Source organism: Balaenoptera musculus, chromosome 5 (assembly GCF_009873245.2).
Source record: "Balaenoptera musculus isolate JJ_BM4_2016_0621 chromosome 5, mBalMus1.pri.v3, whole genome shotgun sequence".
Lineage (NCBI taxonomy): Eukaryota > Metazoa > Chordata > Mammalia > Artiodactyla > Balaenopteridae > Balaenoptera > Balaenoptera musculus.
In genome coordinates, this window is record NC_045789.1 from 48,835,550 (window position 1) to 48,859,230 (window position 23,681).

Here is a 23,681-nt window from a genome sequence, read left to right on the forward strand (position 1 = left end):
CCCCTGCATTAGCAGGCAGATTCTCAACCACTGCGCCACCAGGGAAGCCCCAAAACATTTTTTAAATCCTCAGGATTTCAGAGGTCATTCCCTTCAGCTGTATAGCCTGGCAGCACTTTGTACCATTATAAAGTCTACCTCTTTCATAGGCACCAGTACCCTTCATTTCTAATTAAATTCTATGCTGAGTACACTTTGCTGGCAAGTCTGCAACTGACGCCCATCTCCACGAGGTGCTCACCTCTAGTATTTGTGATTAGCATTCTGCACAGCCTGTATGCTTCATTATGTTTGTTTGATAAAACACTTCTCTTTTAAAAAGCATGAGGCCAGATTTTCTGAGTCATATGTGATGTTATTTTTTAACTGCACAAGCCCTACCACAAGGATTTGGGAAATTTATTATCTGACACAAATCTGTCGGGGACTCCTCAGCTAAGGTTAGTTCAAAGACTGTCTATTTAGTAAGTGACTGGGTACTCTGAGACAGTGCTACTCAAAGTAGCTAGTCCAGAATGAGATAAGGTGCTCCTCGTTCTACAATGTAAATCAACACATTTCATTCAGGGAGAAAATCTTGCTACGAAAAAATGTTGACTAGTGGGCTTGGTGATGTAGTTGATTTACTTTCTGGTGCCAGCTCCTTCACTTGGACACTGGTCTCTGAACCACATGATGAGTAGCACTGTCTAAAGTGCTTTATGAAATCGAATGAATAAATTAATGAATGGAGACATACCTAAGATAGATTAAATGACTTTTCAGGGTTGACGTGGGAGGATATGATTAAATAAAATTTTCCCTTTCAGTGGGACAATGTTCCTTGCCTGCTTTTGAGCTGCCACAGAGAGGGAAAGTTTATTTAAGGCACAAATAGCTCAACTGGCCACTGTTGCCTGTACTACTATTATTCCCTACCTCCCTATCAAGTTCATTTTCCCTTCTTGTGTTTTGCCCTTCTTCCTGTTCTTATCTCCTTTTCCCATGCTCCTGCCATGGCATTTAAAGGAAGAAAAATAATGTATGGAAAGCTCATTGTATCGTCTATGTTTTACAACCAGTTAAATATAATTCTCACTACAACAGGGTGAGGAAGGTATTATTGCCCACTTTGTAAATAGAGAAGCTCAGTAACTTGGCCCAGGTCCCATATGTAATAAACTGACAGGCTTGAGAATTGAGCCCAGGTCTGTTTGGTTCTCCCCAGGTGGTTGGGTCTCCTACTTTCACATCTGAGGAAGGTGCTAACAGAATCCAGGCCCTGGGACAGAAGCTTTTAAGGTGCCCACACTGACACACTTAAGTTCCAGTTTGGAACTTGGAGGCTCCATTAATTTCATAGTCACCTACTTTAATTGCCACGGTCCTGCCATGTTGCCCACTTCTCTGTGTTTGTGTTACATACATGTGCGTCCCTGTAGGCTGTGAATTCCTTCATCTAATCATCTGTGTTTCCCTCGCAACAGTGTATGGGGCTTTGAAAGCTGCACACTCGATGGGTTATGATGTTAAATATGCTAGTCTATAAACTTCTTTATGTGCCTAAGATACATATTAAATGAATGAGACTGAGACTGAAGCACTTATACTTTAAGATGTTGCGGTATGAATTCTATTGTGCATGTGTGTCTACTAATAAAGCAGGGCATAGTGAGGAGAAAGGCATCAGGCAGCCCATCCTCCTGAAATGCACTCCTTGGTGTCCCTGGATTATGACTTTTGGAACGTCTTACTAGTCTCTAACTCCCTTGAGGGCAGGAACTGGTCTTTTCTTCATTGGTTCTCCAGTGCCTACATTTTCTGGCATACAGTTCCTGAAACTTGAAAAATACTTGTGAAATTGTTGAATGTGCTACGTTCTCAGCATTTCCTCTTAAACTGCTGCTCCTGGTGCTCACTCTGGACCCCCATGCGGTTCTTAGATGACAGATTGTATCTGGCTTCTGCTTCTGAGGTTTCCTTGTACTGGTCCGACATTTTCTTCTCCCATCTCTTCCAGCTCCTGATTTGCATCAGGCATAATTCTATGACCAGAAGTACAGCTGGGAGGAAGGTGAGGGATGTGGGAGCATGGGTACCATTGTTTTTCCTGAGCAAATCTCCAAAAGGGAGATGTGACAGTTCTTAGAAGTATGGTGAAATGAAGTTTGAGGAATCCAAGTCTGAAGGTAATCAGGTGTAAGCTTCCAAGAGTCCTCTCTTAGTGCAGTACTTAATTCCTGTAGCGTGGAATTGTGACAACACATAGGAAATGCTGCCTACCAGGGAAGCTCATGAAAGATTCAGTGTCCAAGTTTTCCTGGGGGCTGCTCATGTAGGTACTCTTTGCCTAAGATATTCCTCAATATCAGCACATTATCAAATGTGCTCGGCATAAACCACATTGTTTCTACAAACTGTTGAGGCACAGACAGCCCCTCTTATCAGTTAGGGAATGGTGGAAACCCTTCTGAAATCCAAATTCCCAGATGCCAGCCAAGAGCCAACCTTGCAATCAGGTCTTTCTACGGACAGCAGTCTCAGGCCTGCTATGTTAATTCCTTTTTTTCAGACCCCTCAGCTTCAGATTTGTGTGTGGGGTGTGCCACCTTTACAGCTCTTACAGGATGTAGGAGCAGTGGCCCCCATCATATCTCCATTTAATTCACCACTCTGGCTCCCGCAAATTTAGATAGTTGCTGCAGGATGACAGCAGACTAAAGCAAATTCAGCCAAGTAGTAGCCCTGACTACGGCTGTGTGCCAGATGTGACATCTTGCTAGAGTCAATTAACATGGCTCTGGGTACATGGTATGCGATCAGTGATCGGCTGGGTGCATGCTTTCCCATCCCTGTAAAAAAACAAGATCAGAAACTGTTCACATTCACATGGAATTAATAAAAAGCGATGTTAACAGCCTACGTTATAACTCTCCTGCTTCTGTTATAACTGAAAGAGACCTAATCCAGGTAGATATTCTACAGAAAATCACTTAGTTCACTATATTGATGGATTATGTTAATCAAATGGGATGAGCAAGATGTGACTAGTAAATTTGAGGCCTTGATAAAGTACATATGCTCTAGAGGGTGAGATAAAACTCATGAAATTCAGGGGCCTACCACATGAGTAAAATTTGGGGGGAGGAGGGTCCAGTGACCAGGGGCACGCTAGGACACGCCCTCTGAAGTAAAAGACAAATTAGTACAACTTGCATCTCCCACTATGAATAAGGAAGCACAATGCCTAATAAGCCTCTCTGGGTTCTGCCGGCAGTATATTACAAATCTAAGAATACTGCTCTCAATTATATACTGGTGACACGAGGCTGCCAGTTTCGAGCGAGGCTGAAAGCAGGAAAGAGGTCTATGGCGGATTCATATTGTGGTGGAAGCAGGCCTGCTACTTGGGTCACCTAACCTAGCAGACTCTAAGATATTACAGTTATTGGTGAAGGAAAAAAATGTAGCAGAAGTTAAAGCAAAACCACTGTATACATACTCTTGATTTTTCTCTGCTCATTTTATTGAATAACTGAATGTATAAAAACCACATAGAGGACATTGCTGGAAAAAAAATTTTATTCTTCAAATATATAATGGATTCTTCACCACTCAAATTATTACTATAATAATTTTATCTTTTTATTAAAACTAAACATATATTTTTAATACATTTCATCTTTCCTCAAATGAATGACTATGGTATAATTGTGATTATCTTTAGCAACCAAAATCTATTCCCAGAAATTTAAACTTGATATGGAGAAAAATGCCATATCAAGTCCTTTGTACCTGATTTGGTGCTGAGGTTGGGTTTGTTCCAGGATCCAGAGGCTATTCCAAGCTTGAAAGCGAAGTGATATCCTTAGGTTGGCCTTGGCTGCTTAAGGAACCTCTGGATGGGGGATGACTGGCTCTGCTCTGCACAGGACAGTTCCTTCTCAGGCTAAGCTGGAACCTCTGGGAACAGTGGACTGAGGGATGTACCATGTTCAGGCATTTGTTTGGGTGGCAGGTGGGGAGGACCCTATCTCTTATGTCAGATTTCTATCTATTGGTCATGATTTCTCCATAAAAATAAATGGCAAGTGGGCAGCTCTGGGTTCTTGATGATACCAATACTTTGCCCACAGTTCTCTCTCTCTCGATGATACTAAGACCAACGAAAAAGAAGACAAAAGCTGAGTTCACTGTGAACACTAGTAGTAGAAGTGACTGCGGCAACTGTGACGATAGTGGCAGAAACTGGGAACTGATTCTTGGAAAGGTCTTCTGGGATTGATTTATTCTAAGCAGCCAGTAGAGATCTAGGATTTGGACATACTGTGCTTGGATCTATCCTCTTAGTCTTCTCCACTGTCCACTGACTTTAATTTTTTTTTTACTCAAAAACAGGTTGAGGGAAAGAGTCTCCATCTCTATCACAGAATCTCCATAAAACTTAAGATCATACCCAAACTTCCCATTAGAGTGTCCACTATGAATTCAAAATTAAATAACTCAAATAAATAATGGGTAGGTAATGAGTTTTTTTTAAGGTAGTAAAAAGATAAGACCTCCGTGATTTCTTCTTAGCATAATGCTAATCTTTCAAATGTGGGTAAAATCCCATTTAGAGGGAAGGTTTGGAATCCTACATAAAAATGTAACGTGCATTAAAACAGAAAATTCTTAAATATAAAAAAATTCAAGTGACCATATCCTTACTGATATTAATATAACACAAATAAAATTACAATGAACATTGGCCAAAAATGCAGCTCATTTCTAGTTAACACATTGAAATAACTGATATTCTAATTGTAACTATTATAGCATGGACGTGTGAATGAAGTTCATGAATGTACACATGCTTCAAAGTAGAATTTGGCTTTGGGCTAGTAATTTTATTCTGATTCACAGTGTTTATGACTCTTCATTTCAGTTGTTTTTACTAAGAAATTAGGAGATAAACCTAAATTTCTGACCCTTGGATTAATCAGAAAATAACTAAGAGTTATTCTTTTGTAAATTCAGTAAGAAGCTATTCTAAAATTGCTGTTTACTTATCTATTTCTCTAAATAAAAGCTCTTGGATAGTAATCTACTCTCCTAATTACAGGAAAATATTATAACTCTCTCTCCAATTCCTATTTTAACTAGAAGAGCCACATCATTATTTTTAATGGTTTCTTCTGTATTTCGTTTTTAAAAAAATGTTAGTAACACTACTTTCTGTAAAATACAAAACAGCACTGAAAGTATCCAGTTACTACTGGCATTCAGATTTTGAAGATAAACCTTTATGATGAAATAACAGTCATGAAACAAACTGTTCAGAACTGTCAGAGTAACCATTTGAAAATCAGATTTATGACCCTCTTTAAAAATTTGTTAAAGCTATGCTGGTTTACATCAAAGTACTCCTAGTGAGGAGAAATGATGTACTGTACCGAAAAAACAAGACCTCATCAGGGGTCTTCTTAACTTGGCTCTGAACAACTTTAAAAGCCAAAAGATCTGCACCATATGTTGTTCTCAAGGTCAGTACCATGGGATGCCCTGTAAAAAGATTTTTTGGTATTACTGATAACAAAAGCACCTTGGATTGGATCCAAGATGGACATGTGTTACAAATGAATTCTGCTTTGTGGTAAAATACAGTTAAAGTACAATTCAACATACTTACCATAAAACCTACATAAGCAAAGGTACTCCTTTGAAGCCAAAAATCTGATGCTGCTAAAGTGTCCAGTTTCTACTATTACAGCCTAATGTGGCTAATTTGAAATCATTTCCTTAGTCCTACAGAATCTTCTTGATCTTTTAACATCTTACAATAGTGACCTGGCACTAGTTTAGGTCTATAAAAACATAATTGTCACAAGTCACCCAAAAACATGAGAACCAGCACAAATTTCTGCACATCTTTAAAAAAAAAAAGCCTTTGGATAATAACACTAATGCGTAATGCTGCGGAGGATCCAAAGAAGCACTCTAAATGACGGATATTATTTAATGATGGTAATCATTTTCTGCAAAGCTGTACCAATAACAATTTTAGGTAGAACATAACATGAAATTATTTCATGAAATATAGTCTTGTTCTATGCTCTCTCGACACCACTCCCAACAGAAAGCTTCCAGTCTATTTGCTGTTTCTTGGCTGATGAGACATTCATCCTTTAATTCCCTGATTGTCTTCCTCAATGATTTTTGTAAACGTCTTTGTCGGCCTAAAACATTCTGCAGACTTTTCTTGGTATCCTCTAGCTCGCTGATCACTTGATCTAATTTATGCTTAAGTTTCTTTGGACTGTCCATCACACTGTAGCTATGTTCCTAAAAACATAAACACCAAGTTATTAAACCAGACAGACAAGCAGTGAGATAAAAAATTATAACCAGGCCTCAGCTATTTCTCCACTTACTATACTTAGAGAAGATCTTTAAGTTGGTGATACTAAAAGGTTTAAAGAACATAGGAAGAGGATGGGGGTAGAACACTATTTCAGGTGCCTAGGGCCTCCCTCTTTGTCTAAGGCCAGGCATACACGAGGAGTACAGAATCCTGTGGATGGGAAGTACTTCTCACCTGGAGGTAGGTATCTGCTTATGAACAGCATGACATTCACAATGACTATACAGCTTTTGGTCCCTAAGCGTGGAGCTGCTAAGTTTAAGTTTTACCTATCACAAAAACTTAAATTTTTAAACTTTTAACTGAATTGCTTTATTTTGATGAATATTTCACTTTATAAGGTATGACAGGAAAGGAGCACCGAAGCAGGTCCTCAGGCTGGGTGTTATGGATTTAGAGAGGACTCTGGTCTTGGGGTTTTAAAGAAATAATTTAAGTTCTCAGTATTTATTGTGGTTATGTTTATGTCTGCTGGGTAGACTTTTCTTCATCCAAAAACAACACTGACATATCTTATAAATGTAACATAAAATAATTTTGAAAAGCTGTTACTTAATATTAAAATTAGTGAAGAGGACTTTGCTTTCAGCCAAGATGAGATAACACAGACTGGACTGACTCCTATCTAAAAAAACCCCAACACAAGGCCAAAAGATGTAAAAATGTTTGAAGATAAACAGACATCAGGCAACGAAGGCAGATACTGCAGAGAGATGGGAAACAAAGAGGTGAGTCCTATGATTGCCCAGCTTACTGCCTTGAGAGAGTTCTAGGCCTCAGTGTAAGGGGAGGAAACCCAGGTAGAGCTTGGTAGATAGAGTTGAGGGAACAGTGCAAAGTATCCAGGGAGACCAAGGTGGCTACAGTTCATAGGGCAAAGTATTAGAGAGGAAAGAGCTACATAGAGAGAGAACGCTGGAGATCTTCAGAGGCTCCCCCTCAAGTATTTCCTTGTAGGAAACTGCTCGAGGTTGAGGAAAGAGTGACCAGAAAAGATCAGGAGTGCCCTGAGCTCACAGGACATAGACACTACTCCCACCAGCCAGACCAGATTCATGGGGCACTGAGTAGAGTAAACAGAATTCTTGCCTCAGTGGTGGAGGACAAACAGCCCGAGACTGAGCACTGTTCTAGTCCTGCCTAACAAAGCAAAACCTGAAAGGATCAAATTGTTTCCAAATAACCAAACTCCATAACCAAGCTCAAGAAAACAGGACAAAACACAATCCAACATCCAGTGAAGTAAAATCCGGCACTCAGAATTTACCAGGCACGCAAAGCAGCAGGAAAATACGAGTCATAATAAGAGATAAACCAATCAATAGAAACCAACCCAGAACTCACAAATGTTAGAATTAGCAGACAAGGGAATTAACAAAATTATTAAAACTGTATTATATATGTTTAAAAGTTAAGCAGAGACATGAAAGATATTAAAAAAGAATCAAATAGGATACCTGGACATAAAACTTACAATTTAAATTTATTTATAATAAATTTAATAGATTTATTATCATAATAAATAATATATAATAATAGATTTACTATTATTTAAATCTCTTTAAAAGATAATTTACTGTTTAAACAAAAATAATAAAATGTAGTGTGGGGTTCATAGCATATGTAAAGTGAAATGTATGATAGCAGTAGCAGAAAAGGTTGGAGAGGAGAAATAAAGTATACTATGATAAGATTCATATACTATATGCTAAGTGGAATAATATCACTTATCATGTAGCCTGTGGTAAATTAAAGATGGATGCTATAAACCTAAAAGCAACTATCAAAGAGTTATGGTTAATGAGTGAAAAAGAGGAGATAAAATGGAATTGTAAAAAAAATTCAGTTAATCCAAAAGAAGGCAAAAAAAGAAGAAAATGAGAACAAAGAACAAATGGAACAGGAAATAAGTAAGATGACAGATTTAAACCAAACCATATCACATTAAGTCATGTGATATAAAAAAATTTAAAGTAATTTAATAATCACATTAAGAATAGAGTTTAAATAATCCAATTAAAAGGCAGAAATTATCAGGTTATATTAAAAAAATCAAGACCCAAGAGTACATGTTGCCCAGAAAAAAGCACTTTAAAGATAAAAAGACACAAACAGGTCAAAAGTAAAGGAGTTGAAAAAGATATACTACAATAACACTAACAGAGAACTAGAGTGGATATATTACCATCAGACAAAGTAGACTTCAGAGCAATGAATATTACCAGGGATAAAGAAGGCCATTTCTTAAAAATAAAGGGGTTAATTTATCAAGACTAATACTAAATATTTAGTACCTAATAACAGCTGCAATACTAAATATTTAGTACCTATACTAAATATTTAGTACCTAATAACAGCTGCAAAATGTAACAAGCAAAAACTGACAATTAAAGGAGAATGAGACAAATCCACAGTTATACTAGAAGATTAACAGCTCTCTCTCAATAAAAGATAGAACAAGTAGACAGAAATTAATTAAGAATGCAGATTTGAACATTATCAATTTGACCTAATTGACATTTATAGAACATTCTGGCTAACATCAGCAAACTATACATTCTTTGCAAATGCATGCAGAACGTTTACCAAGACAGACCATATTGTAGGCTATAAGTCTGAAAAAAAAGAATTAAAAGCATTCAAGTCACACAATGTATATTCTCTGACCACAAAAGAATTAAGTTAGAAATTAATAATAGAAAGATATCGGGGAAATTCCCCAATATTTGAAAACTATATAGCACACTTCCAAATAACCCATGGATCAAAGAACAAATCAAAATGGAATTTGGAAGTATTTTGAACTCAATGAAAATGAAAACACATTTAATTTGTGGAATGCCGCTAAAGCAATACTTAAGGAGAAATTAATATCACTAAATGCTAACGTTAGAAAGGAAGAGGCCTCAAATCAATGACCTCAGCTTCCATCTTAAGAAACTAGAAAGATGAGCATATTTTACTGAAATAAGTAAAAGCAAATAGTAAAGATGAGTGGAAATCAGTGAAGTAGAAAATAAAAACAACAAAAAAGAAAAATGAGAAAAATCAGTGAAAGCTAGTTCTTGACAAGATCAATAAAACTGATAAATCTCTAGGCAGACTGATCAGCAATAAAAGAGAACAGAAACAAATTACTGATATCAGAAATGAGACAGATGGTATCACTACAGATCTATAGATATTGAAAAGTAAGGAAATGTTTTGAATAATTTTAAGCTAATAAACTTGACAACTGAAATAAAATGGACAAATCCCTTGGAAGATAACAAGCTCCTTAAAAAACGTTCCCACAAAGAAAATTACTGTCCCAGATAGTTTTACTGGGGAATTCTACCAAATATTTATAGAAGAAATAACTGCAAATCTATACAAACTTTTCTAGAAAATTGAAAAATAAGGCAATATTTTCTAACTTGTTCTTTGAGGTTAGCATTATTCTGATACTGAAACCAGACAAAGACATTCAAAGGAAAGAAAATTATAGGCCAATATTCTTTGTGAACATACACAGAAAGATTCTAAACAAAATTTTAAATCTAATCCAACAATATATAAAAGGGATAACATCATGAAGAAGTAGGGTTTATTCCAGAATGCAAGGCTGGTTTAACATTAAGAAATTAATTGGGGAATTCCCTGGTGGTCCAGTGGTTAGGACTCTGCTTTCACTGCCGAGGGCCCAGGTTCAAATCCCTGGTGGGGTAACTAAGATCCCACAAGCCATGTGGTGTGGCCAAAAAAAAATAAAAACAATCAATGTAACTAATCACACTAACAAACTAAAAAATAAAACCCAAATGATGTCTCAACAGACACAGAAAAAGCATTTGACAAAACTAACATTCCTTTCTGATAAAAATTCTCAGCAAAGTAGGAATAGAAAGGCACTTCCTATGTAACAGTATGGATGGACCTAGAGGGTATTATGCTAAGTGAATTTAAGTCAGACAGAGAAAGACAAATACTGTATGATGGAATCTAAAAAACAAAACAAATGAACAAACATGAAGCATAAACAGAGTTGTAGATACAGAGAACAAACAAGTGATTGCTAGAGGGGGTGGGGAGGAAAGAAACAGGTGAGGAATTAAGAGGAACAAACTTCCAGTTACAAAGTAAATGAGTCAAAGGCACGAAATGTACAAGTGTTGGGAATACAGTCAATAACTATGTAATATCTTTGTATGGTGACATATTGTAACTATACTTATTGTGATCAGTTTGAAATGTATAGAAATATGGAATCGCTATGTTGTATAACAGGAAATAACATAATGTTGTAGGTCAATTATACTTCAAAAACAGACAAACTCATAGAAAAAGAGTTCAGATTTGTGGTTATCAGAGGCAGGGGATAGGAGGAGGGAGAATTGGATGAAGGCAGTCAAAAGGTAAGAACTTCCAGTTATAAGAGAAATAAGTACTAGGGATATAATGTACAACATGACAAATATAATTAACACTGCTGTATGTTACATATGATAGTTGTTAAGAGAGTATATCCTAAGACTTCTCATCACAGGAGAAAAAATTTTTTTCTATTTCTTTAATTTTGTTTATATGAGATGATGGATGTTCACTAAACTCACTGTGATAATCACTTCCTGATATGTGTAAATCAAAACATTACTGTACACGTTAAACTTATACAGGGCTATATGTCAATTATATCTCAATAAAAATGAAAGAAAAAAAATTGAAAGGTACTTCCTCAATCTGATAAAGGGCAGTTATGAAAAACCTACAGTTAACATCATATTTAATATCATATGAATATCTTTAATAGTGAAAGACTGAACAACTTCCTCCTAAAATCAGGAGCAAAGCATAAAGATCATTTCTTAGTACTTCTCTTCAGCATAACCTTGGAGGTTCAAGGTAGTGCAATAAAGCAAGAAAAAGAAATGAAAGGCATTCATATTGGAAAGGAAGAATTAACACTGTTTTTTTTTTTTGGCCACACCACATGGCTTGTGGGATCTTAGTTCCCCGACCAGGAACTGAACCTGGGCCTTTGGCAGTGCAAGCGTGGAGTCCTAAACACTGGACCGCCAGGGAATACCATAAAACTGTTTTTAATGACAGACACCATGATTGTCTATGTAGAAAATCTGATAACCTCTAAAAAAAAGCTTTGATAATTAATATGTGAGTTTAGCAAGTTTGACAGATACAAGATCGATACACAAAAGTCAATTTATTTAATAGAGAGCAGACAGCAGAAGCAAGAAGAACTACAATCCTGCAGCCTGTGGAACAAAAACCACATTCACAGAAAGATAGACAAGATGAAAAGGCAGAAGGCTATGTACCAGATGAAGGAACAAGATAAACCCCCAGAAAAACAACTAAATGAAGTGGAGATAGGCAAAGTTCCAGAAAAAGAATTCAGAATAATGATAGTGAAGATGATCCAGGACTTCGGAAAAAGAATGGAGGCAAAGATCGAGAAGATGCAAGAAATGTTTAACAAAGACCTAGAAGAATTAAAGAACAAACAAACAGAGATGAACAATACAATAACTGAAATGAAAACTACACTAGAAGGAATCAATAGCAGAATAACTGAGGCACAAGAATGGATAAGTGACCTGGAAGACAGAATGGTGGAATTCACTGCTGCGGAACAGAACAAAGAAAAAGAATGAAAAGAAATGAAGACAGCCTAAGAGACCTCTGGGACAACATTAAATGCAACAACATTCGCATTATAGGGGTCCCAGAAGGAGAAGAGAGAGAGAAGGACAAGAGAAAATATTTGAAGAGATTACAGACGAAAACTTCCCCAACATGGGAAAGGAAATAGCCACCCAAGTCCAGGAAGTGCAGCGAGTTCCATACAGGATAAACCCAAGGAGAAACATGCCGAGACACATAGTAATCAAATTGGCAAAAATTAAAGACAAAGAAAAATTATTGAAAGCAGCAAGGGAAAAACGACAAATAACATACAAGGGAACTCCCATAAGGTTAACAGCTGATTTCTCAGCAGAAACTCTACAAGCCAGAAGGGAGTGGCATGATATACTTAAAGTGATGAAAGGGAAGACACTACAACCAAGATTACTCTACCAGGCAAGGACCTAATTCAGATTCAATGGAGAAATCAAAAGCTTTACAGACAAGCAAAAGTTAAGAGAATTCAGCACCACCAAACCAGCTCTACAACAAATGCTAAAGGAACTTCTCTAACTGGGAAACACAAAAGAAAAGGACCTACATAAACAAACCCAAAACAATTAAGAAAATGGTCATAGGAACATACATATCGATAATTATCTTAAACATGAATGGATTAAGTGCCCCAACCAAAAGACACAGGCTTGCTGAATGGATACAAAAACAAAACCCATATATATGCTGTCTACAAGAGACCCACTTCAGACCTCGGGACACATACAGACTGAAAGTGAGGGGATGGAAAAAGATATTCCATGCAAATGGAAATCAAAAGAAAGCTGGAGTAGCAGTACTCATATCAGATAAAATAGACTCTAAAATAAAGAATGTTACAAGAGACAAGGAAGGCCACTACATAATGATCAAGGGATCAATCCAAGAAGAAGATACAACAATTATAAATATATATGCACCCAACATAGGAGCACCTCAATACATAAGGCAACTGCTAACAGCTATAAAAGAGGAAATCGACAGTAACACAATAATAGTGGGGGACTTTAACACCTCACTTACACCAATGGACAGATCATCCAAAATGAAAATAAATAAGGAAACAGAAGCTTTGAATGACACAATAGACCGGATAGATTTAATTGATATTTATAGGACATTCCATCCAAAACCAGCAGATTACACTTTCTTCTCAAGTGTGCATGGAACATTCACCAGGATAGATCACATTTTGGGTCACAAGTCAAGCCTCAGTAAATTTAAGAAAACTGAAATCATATCAAGCATCTTTTCTGACCACAATGCTATGAGATTACAAATCAATTACAGGGAAAAAAACGTAAAAAACACAAACACATGGAGGCTGAACAATACGTTACTAAATAACCAAGAGATCACTGAAGAAATCAAAGAGGAAATCAAAAAATACCTAGAGACAAATGACAATGAAAACACAATGATCCAAAACCTATGGGATGCAGCAAAAGCAGTTCTAAGAGGGAAGTTTATAGCTATACAAGCCTACCTCAAGAAACAAGAAAAATCTCAAATAAACAATCTAACCTTACACCTAAAGGAACTAGAGGAAGAAGAACAAACAAAACCCAAAGTTCGCAGAAGGAAAGGAATCATAAAGATCAGAGCAGAAATAAATGAAATAGAAACAAAGAAAACAATAGCAAGGATCAATAAAAGTAAAAGCTGGTTCTTTGAGAAGATAAACAAAATTGATAAAGCATTAGCCAGACTCATCAAGAAAAAGAGGGAGAGGACTCAAATCAATAAAATTAGAAATGAAAAAGGAGAAGTTGCAACAGACACTGCAGAAATACAAAGCATCCTAAGAGACTACTACAAGCAACTCTATGCCAATAAAATGGACAACCTGGAAGAAATGGACAAATTCTTAGAAAGGTATAACCTTCCAAGATTGAACCAGGAAGAAATAGAAAATATGAACAGACCAATCACAAGTAATGAAATTGAAACTGTGATAAAAAATCTTCCAAGAAACAAAAGTCCAGGACCAGATGGCTTCAGAGGTGAATTCTATCAAACATTTAGAGAAGAGCTAACACCTATCCTTCTCAAACTCTTCCAAAAAATTGCTGAGGAAGGAACACTCCCAAACTCATTCTATGAGGCCACCATCACCCTGATACCAAAACCAGACAAAGATACTACAAAAAAAGAAAATTACAGACCAATATCACTGATGAATATAGATGCAGAAATCGTCAACAAAATAATAGCAAACAGAATCCAACAACACATTAAAAGGATCATACACCATGATGAAGTGGCATTTATCCCAGGGATGCAAGGATTCTTCAATATACGCAAATCAATCAATGTGATACACTGTATTAACAAACTGAAGAATAAAAACCATATGATCATCTCAATAGATGCAGAAAAAGCCTTTGACAAAATTCAATACCCATTTATGATAAAAACTCTCCAGAAAGTGGGCATAGAGGGAACCTACCTCAACATAATAAAGGCCATATATGACAAACCCACAGCAAACATCATTCTCAATGGTGAAAAACTGAAAGCATTTCCTCTAAGATCAGGAACAAGACAAGGATGTCGACTCTCACCACTATTATTCAACACAGTTTTGGAAGTCCTAGCCACGGCAATCAGAGAGGAAAAAGAAATAAAAGGAATACAAATTGGAAAAGAAGAAGTAAAACTGTCACTGTTGGCAGATGACATGATACTATACATAGAGAATCCTAAAGATGCCACCAGAAAACTACTAGAGGTAATCAATGAATTTGGTAAAGTTGCAGGATACAAAATTAATGCACAGACATCTCTTGCATTCCTATACACTAATGATGAAAAATCTGAAAGAGAAATTAAGGAAACACTCCCATTTACCATTGCAACAAAAAGAATAAAATACCTAGGAATAAACTTACCTAAGGAGACAAAAGACCTGTATGCAGAAAACTATAAGACACTGATGAAAGAAATTAAAGATGATACCAACATATGGAGAGATATACCATGTTCTTGGATTGGAAGAATCAATATTGTGAAAATGACTATACTACCCAAAGCAATCTACAGATTCAATGCAATCCCTATCAAACTACCAATGGCATTTTTTATGGAACTAGAACAAAAAATCTTAAAATTTTTATGGAGACACAAAAGACCCCGAATAGCCAAAGGAGTCTTGAGGGAAAAAAACGGGGCTGGAGGAATCGGACTCCCTGACTTCAGACTACACTACAAAGCTACAGTAATCAAGACAGTATGGTACTGTCACAAAAACAGAAACATAGATCAATGGAACAAGATAGAAAGCCCAGAGATAAACCCACGCACCTATGGTCAACGGATCTACGACAAAGGAGGCAAGGATATACAATGGAGAAAAGACAGTCTCTTCAATAAGTGGTGCTGGGAAAACTGGACAGCTACATGTAAAAGAATGAAATTAGAATACTCCCTGACACCATACACAAAAATAAACTCAAAATGGATTAGAGACCTAAATGTAAGACCGGACACTATAAAACTCTTAGAGGAAAACATAGGAAGAACACTCTTTGACATAAATCACAGCAAGATCTTTTTTGATCCACCTCCTAGCGTAATGGAAATAAAAACAAAAATAAACCAATGGGACCTAATGAAATTTAAATGCTTTTGCACAGCAAAGGAAACCATAAACAAGACGAAAAGACAACCCTCAGAATGGGAGAAAATATTTGCAAACAAATCAACGGACAAAGGATTAATCTCCAAAATATATAAACAGCTCATGCAGCTCAATATTAAAAAAACAAACAACGCAATTCAAAAATGGGCAGAAGACCTAAAGAGACATTTCTCCAAAGACATACTGATGGCCAAGAAGCACATGAAATCTGCTCAATATCACTAATTATTAGAGAAATGCAAATCAAAACTACATTGGGGTATCACCTCACACCAGTCAGAATGGGCATCATCAGAAAATCTACAAACAACAAATGCTGGAGAGGGTGTGGAGAAAAGGGAATCCTCTTGCACTGTTGGTGGGAACGTAAATTGTTACAGACACTATGGAGAACAGTATTGAGCTTCCTGAAAAAACTAAAAATAGGATTACCATATGACCCAGCAATCCCACTACTGGGCATATACCCAGAGAAAACCATAATTCAAAAAGACACATGCACCCCAATGTTCAGTGCAACACTATTTACAGTAGCCAGGTCATGGAAGCAACCTAAATGCCCATCGACAGATGAATGGGTAAAGAAGATGTGGTATATATATACAATGGAATATTATGCAGCCATAAAAAGGAATGAAATTTGGTCATTTGTTGAGACGTGGATGGTTCTAGAGACTGTCATACAGAGTGAAGTAAGTCAGAAAGAGAAAAACAAATATCGTATATTAACGCATATATGTGGAACCTAGAAAAATGGTACAGATGAACCAGTTTGCAGGGCAGAAATTGAGACACAGATGTAGAGAACAAACGTATGGACACCAAGGGGGCAAAGCGGCGGGGGGTGGGGGTGGCGGTGTGATGAATTGGGAGATTGGGATTGACATGTATACAGTGATGTGTATAAAATGGATGACTAATAAGGACCTGCTGTATAAAAAAAAATAAAAAAAAATAGTAAATTTATTTCCCCACATTAACAGTAAATAAAACAACACTGTCTATAATAGCATCCAAATATATAAAATATTTAGGGATAAATCTGATAAAAGGAGTGAAAGACCTGTACACTGAAAACTACAAAACACTGCTGAGAGAATTTAAAGGTCTAAATAAATGAAGTGATACAATGAATTCATGGGTTGGAAGACTTAAAATAGTCTTATTATGACGTCAATTCTTCCCAAACAGATCTGTAGGTTCAACATAATCCCAGTCAAAACTCCAGGATTTTTGTAGAAATTTACTAAGTAATTCTAAAATTCATATGAAAATGCAAAGGACCCAGAATATCCAAAACAACTTTGAAAAAGAACAAAGTTGGAAGATTAACACTGTCTGATTTCAGGAATTATTATAAAGCTATAGTAATCAAGACAGTAAAACAGATCCAGATTCCAGGCCTGGTTCTAACATCAACAGGCAATGAGATGAATAAAGCTTCAATACCGTGTGTGTACGACTGTCCTTTAAGAAAACCTGAAGACATAACTATTTTTTAAATTAGATATTTCCATATAGAAACTACAGTACCTAAAGGGAGGAATTAATTATTGTATTTTATTGGTTGAAATATCCTTGTGAAAGCACTCTTTGAACTATGTAACAAAAGATTAAGTACCTGTGCATCGTTACTGCAAATATATAAAGTATAATGGCCCTGGGAAGCAATATTTCTGGATATTACATATTAAAAAAAAAATCTCAAACACCTAAACTCCTAGTTTTTCAATAAGATTTTGAAAACTTAATCCTAATGGAGAGGACATGGTCATCTTAACAATATTAACATTAGCCCAGTAAGTAATTTTACTTACAAAAATGAACTGGGACTGGAATTCTTCGATACACGAGGAAGCACCAACAAGCTGGTGATTGTGGTTTGTGACTGGAAGGGCTTTGAGGGTGAAGTTTTTCCTACAATGAAGCTTTTGTCTTTTCCCCTGTTAAGAATAGTTAATAACAATCATTGTAGATTTTCTGTCCTTTTGAAAAATTTTAACCTTCTTAACTTTATGTAGTAAAATTAATATATTTCTTTTTATGGAAATTGCTTTTAAAGGTCAGTAAAATTTAAATTCACTGAGAGTACTTTAAAGGAACTTCCCCAGAGTAACTCTAAAGTTGATCTGGAAACATGAATTTTTCCGGAAAAAAAAAAAAAAAAAAGAGTGATAATGAGGGAAGATATACCCTACAAAGTATTAAAAATACCCTACTCAGTAACAATAGTTTAAAAAGTGTACTACTCTCTTAGAAAAATCTGAATAGATCATGTAGATAAGAGCCTTTAGGATAAAAAGTGGCATTCTAAATAAGTGGAGAAAGGCTATAAATCATGAAAAAATGAACTAATTATGAAAAACAGTTATTTCCTTTATGTATAATAAGTCACAATGAAATTCTATATACTGAAAATTTATGTAAAAATGAAAACAATGAGGAAGTAGAAAAATACGTGTAAAATATTTACATAATCTTAAAGGGGAAGGCTAAAGTCAGATAGCACAAGAGAAAATATAGGACTACTCAAAAAAAAGTCTGAATTTCAAACAAATCAAAACAAAACAAACCAACCCCATAATGTGAGCTAAAGACAAATAACAAAAAGTAACTGCAACATAGATGGCAGTTAAATGATTCATAGCCTCAATATCTAGTGTTGTTCCAAAACAGCTTAGAAAAAGATGAAAATAGAAGAGGATCTGAATAAGTAATTCACAGGAGAAGAAATAAAAACATCTAATAAACATATGAAAAAATGCAGAAACACATTTTCTAATATTCATATTAGAAATATTCATATTCTAATATTTTCTAATATTCAGAGATAAATTAAAACAATAAGATGCCATTTTTGCCTATCAATTTTACCAAAGGTTAAAACCACAACTTACATTGAGGATTAGGGTGAACAGACACTTTTATGCATAACTAGTAGGGAAGCAGATTGGTATAAGCTTTATGGTGGGCCTTTATATATGTTGACTTCACTATAAAGTTTAGTTAAAAAATTGATGTTCCATATAGGTTTCTCTTAAAAACGTGATCCCTTGAGCTGCAACACAATCATGCGGGGTGCTTGCTAAAAAGTGCAGATTCCTAGACTCCAAACCAAACTTGCTGAATCAAATTCTTTGGGAGAGGGGCACAGGATTCTGCATTTTAAGCAAGCTCCCTGTATAATACTTATGTAGACTAAAGTTTGAAAGCCATTGTTGTGGAAAAAATATGTATTTTTAAGAGGACATTTGTCACACTGTCCTCATGTCTTTTTTTTTTTTTCTTTTGGCCATGCCACATGGCTTGCGGGATCTGATCAGGGATCGAACCTGTGCCCCCTGCAGTGGAAGCATGGAGTCTTAACCAGTGGACCACCAGGGAATCCTCCTTGTGGAAAAATATTTAACATCATGGAAAACAGTAGTTAAGAGTGAACTTTGGAGCCAAAATGCCTGGGTTCAAATCCAGCCTCTATCATTTAACAGCAGTGTGACTTGGGGAATGTATTCCAGCTTTCTGAGCCTAAGTTTTCTCAAGTGGTTAAATGAGAATAATAATAGTATTTAACTCTTACGGTTGTTTTGAGGACTAAAAGAGTTAATATATATGTAAAGTGCTTAGAATAGCGCCTGGCACACAGCCAGCACTATATGAATGTTGAAAGAATGAAAGAGTGAAGCAAAAAATAAAAAGGATATACAGTATAATTCTATTTTGTAAGAATATATGAACATAGATGAATTTATATACAAACATATACATACGAACGACTGGAAAGATACACATCAGAGTGTTAACAATATTATTTCTGGATTACGTGATTATTGTTAATTTTAATTTTCTTTTTGATTGTATCATCTAATTTCCTATAATAAAAAATGTGTTATTAGGAAATAGCTTTTGAAAGTTAGTAATTTATGGTTTATTTGATTTAGTATGTCCATATTTCTTAAGGTCCTCTTAACATTACAGATGACTCCCTGCTATAGGAAACAAACCCTTGAGAGCAAATTGCACAAGATACTGTTCACTTATTAATATGGAAGAAAGTGAGGCAGTCTCCACCGGATAGCTCAGGTACTGCAGTATGAACACCCGCGAACGTGACCCAGACCACCTGGGAGCAGGCACTCTTCTAGACTACTTCCCTTGTTTCCAGCTGTCAGGAAGGAGACACCTTTCAATGGAGGTTCACGACTATTGTTGTGGGAACCCACAGGCTCTCCCTGAATTCTCCACATTGGAATCAGTCAGTCTCTATAGTTTCTGGACGCGAATACACTTTCAGGTATACGAAGTCAAGTGAGATGCTGAGGGTGAAGCAGCCCACCCACGGCACTAACATCACTGAGGAAAAAACACAGAATTCAACTAGACTTTACTTCAACAATCCTTTACTTGTCTTTTTCTGACCTCTCTTCTCCTTTCCTTCTCCTGTTTTGGTTTTCTACCTTCTAGTCCTACCTAGGCTTTAAGCTTGAATGTGTGTGGCTCTAAAAGTATACTTTGGGGCTGTCAGAGGCTGTGCTCTTGACTTCTGCTGCAGTGTGAGGTGCACTGCCAGCTTGGAACTTCAGTCCAACCCTCTCATGTTCCTCCAGTTTTCAGACATGAATCTTGAGCTATACCAACTCCTAAGGCAGCCCGCTTCACCAAACCTTAGTAATATACAGACATTTCTGAGTGGATACTGGTAAAATTCTCCTACAACTCATGACAAAAGCTTAAGCAGCAGTTCACAAATCTAAAAACTTAAAGCATGGGCTTCAAATTAATAAGCAAACAATAAAAATGGTACCAAGTGTGGTGAAGTTTCTTAAATAGTACCATAAAAAGTGGGTAATGATGGTAAGCAGTATTTCATAAACAAACCTGTGAGTGAGATGGGGAATCAAAGATAGAAGGTATGACTCCAGGTTTCAGTTTAATATTTGGAGCACTTCTGTCAAAATCTGTCTTCTTAAAGTGCCTTGAACACAACACATCTCCTTTTTTAGGCTCCCAAGTGTCTACAGCATTCACATCAAGTCTTTTCATTGCTAATATCCATTTTCTTTTGACGTTTTCATCTGTGGGGAATCTAGAAAAACATACAAGAAGTATTTTAAAATTAAACACTATAGATATATACTTGAATTAAGGCTGTGCCTAAATTGCTTCTTGGTATTACTCTTGGGAACTGGGATATTGAGGAAACCATCATGCCTCATGCTTTCTTTTTTTTTTTAATTTTTTTTATAGCTACTTTTATTTTATTTATTTATTTATTTTTATTTTTGGCTATGCTGGGTCTTCGGTTCGTGCGAGGGCTTTCTCTAGCTGCGGCAAGTGGGGGCCACTCTTCATCGCGGTGCGGGAACCGCTCTTCATCGCGGTGCGCGGGCCTCTCACTATCGCGGCCCCTCCCGTTGCGGGGCACAGGCTCCAGACGCGCAGGCTCAGTAGTTGTGGCTCACGGGCCCAGCCGCTCCGCGGCATGTGGGATCCTCCCAGACCAGGGCTCGAACCCGTGTCCCCTGCATTAGCAGGCAGATTCTCAACCACTGCGCCACCAGGGAAGCCCCCTCATGCTTTCTTAACTTTCAGTTTTCAGAGTCAGATTTCTCCACCAAACATGCTGCAGGCATATGGCCCTCATTTACATCTTTCATCATACTATAAAGAAGAAAAGTTTCAAAGGACATTTAACACCTTTTAGTAAGATCCACAATTGAAGGTTTTTCTTCATCTGTAGATGATAAAGAATAGCACTTGGGCCTTTTTCCTATCTGAGGAATTTATCCCAGATGAACAGAGACACTTGCACTTTCATTCTTCCGTCAGCATCAAAAAAATTGCTTAGTACAGCATTTAATACAAAACAGGGGTATAAATGCTTAGTGAATGAATGCAGAGAACACCTGCAGAGTTTGGAATTCTGGAGATCAGAATTATTTTGAGATCTGGAGGCCAATAACTATATCTTTTCCAATTTTTCCAGCGGGTTCAAATCCTTTTTGGAATACGGTAGGGTACACATACTCATTTTTGATTTCCTTATACCTAGCAAAGTAGTTAGCAGGTCTTTCTCTGGCACACAGCACAGTGCCTGGCCCCAAAGCAGCAAAATAAACCTTTAGCAAATGCATAATTATTAAATCTTATTGCTCCTTTCCTATTCTGTCAGAAGAATGACTAAAATTTTAAATTAGGACCATCTTGGTTGTAACTTGGTTCACGACCATCCTGAACTTGTAATTTATATTTTTTCTCTACAACATAAACTTGATCTATTTCTAAAGGACAGAATATATTTAGGCAAAGATCCTTCAGATTGTAAGCTATACGTAAACAACACTGAACTTCTTAGAAGTTATGTTAAAATACAAAGTAATAATATTAGCAAAAATGAGGTTGATGATATTTTTGTTAATCAGCCTGTGATACCTTTGCAGGTATCTTAAGCTTCTAAACGAAATGATAAAAGTGTGAAAGTATCACTGTCATTTCAAATTCAACTCAAAAGGCTATTTAAAAAGAACCTGATGTGACCACCTAGTGGGGTGGGATAGGGAGGGTGGGAGGGAGGGAGATGCAAGAGGGAAGAGATATGGGGATATATGTATATGTATAGCTGATTCACTTTGTTATAAAGCAGAAACTAACACACCATTGTAAAGCAATTATACTCCAATAAAGATGTTTAAAAAAAAAAAAAAAAAAGAACCTGAGAACCAAAGTTCAAAATTGAACGTCTAGGGCGTATAGCTCAGGGGCAGAGCATTTGGCTGCAAAACTGATGATTTAAGTAGAACTGTCTTTTGCTTTTTCTAACAGTCAGAAGTACTTGGCTTAACTACAGCAGAATCTTACACGTGAAATGTCAGTCCTTTTAGCTTGGAATTCGGTAAACAGCGAGAAGCACATCCAACGGCCGAGCAACATTTCACCATGGTTTTAGCAACTCATACCAGAACTGAAAGAAAATTAAAAGGGTAAGCGTTAGTTAACTCCAAAGCTAAGGGGAACATAGTTACCTTTCCCGGTACCTTCCAGTATATTTTAGGTAACATGAAATCATGTTAGAAAGCCAAAGGGAAATATTTTCTTCCAAAACCTGCAGCTCTGCTCATACAATTTTCTAGGAGTTTGGCTCTTTAATAAGGCAAGTCATATTTAGCGATGCACCGAGGCGCCCGGTTTCCATTTAGGAGGCCGGTACATGTCCCTCCCACCGCTTCGTACAGGCACCTTGTTCCCTCGCCACCACGCCTTGGCACACTGACTCCTCCTGGCACCCTAACCTAGGCTGAACTCCCAGCCCAAGCGTTGCTTCCCCAGGGAGACCTTCCCTGACAGCCAGATTAAGTCAGATCCCCTCTAGGATTAGCTGTCGGGGAGCACACACGTCTCCTTCCTAGCGCTTCTCAAAGCTCTAATCCTACATTTATTTCAGAGTCCCCGATGAACATCTTTCTCGGCACCAGTCTGTGAGCTCCCTGAGTGCAGGGTGGGGCGTGCGTTTTTTCTCTTTGATCCCCACGGCGTAGCTGGTGACTGGCACAAAGTAAATGTTAGGATATATACTGAAGGTATGAAGAGGAAATAAAGGAGATGAGGACGTGAGAAAGGAGCTCGGGGCGCTGAGAAGCGCCTGGGTGCCTAGCAGCCGGCGGCGCGCGCGCCTGACCCGCTCAGAGCCAGGAAGCCGGGCCGAGCTCCGCCCCTTTCTCCAGGCTCCGGCCGCCGCCGGGAGAGGGAGGGGCCGCCCTGTCACAGGTGCGGATGGGGCCGGAGAGCGGCGTCTCCGCGCCGCTGCGGTCCTCCTCGTCCCGAACCACGCCCAGGGTGTGGGCGGGTAGCGAAGGGGGGAAAAGGGAAGGCAACCTAAGAGTCATTACCGTTAGCGGCGAAGGCAGCAACTAACACCGACAACAGAGATTGCGCTTCCCCTCACTTCCGTCCCGTCAGCTCAGGAACCGGAAATTCGGTTGCCCCGGG

The 23,681-nt window shown here is 37.4% G+C and overlaps 1 protein-coding gene across 3 annotated transcripts; it reads right to left on the reverse strand.

Moving 5' to 3' along the window:
* Positions 1 to 5,960: 5,960 nt before the first annotated feature.
* On the reverse strand, positions 5,961 to 23,671 carry THAP6 (THAP domain containing 6). Of its 3 annotated transcripts, none has more exons than XM_036852779.1 (5): positions 23,582 to 23,671; positions 22,554 to 22,656; positions 20,574 to 20,781; positions 17,516 to 17,641; positions 5,961 to 6,303 (listed from the first exon to the last, which is right to left on the reverse strand). In XM_036852779.1, the coding sequence occupies exons 2-5, from the start codon at positions 22,631 to 22,633 to the stop codon at positions 6,049 to 6,051; spliced, it is 669 nt and encodes a 222-aa protein (XP_036708674.1). In that variant the 5' UTR covers positions 22,634 to 22,656; positions 23,582 to 23,671; the 3' UTR covers positions 5,961 to 6,048. The 3 variants fall into 3 exon arrangements, with proteins under 3 accessions (XP_036708674.1, XP_036708675.1, XP_036708676.1); XM_036852780.1 differs by lacking the exon at positions 23,582 to 23,671 and adding an exon at positions 23,126 to 23,390; XM_036852781.1 differs by lacking the exon at positions 17,516 to 17,641.
* Positions 23,672 to 23,681: the final 10 nt, after the last annotated feature.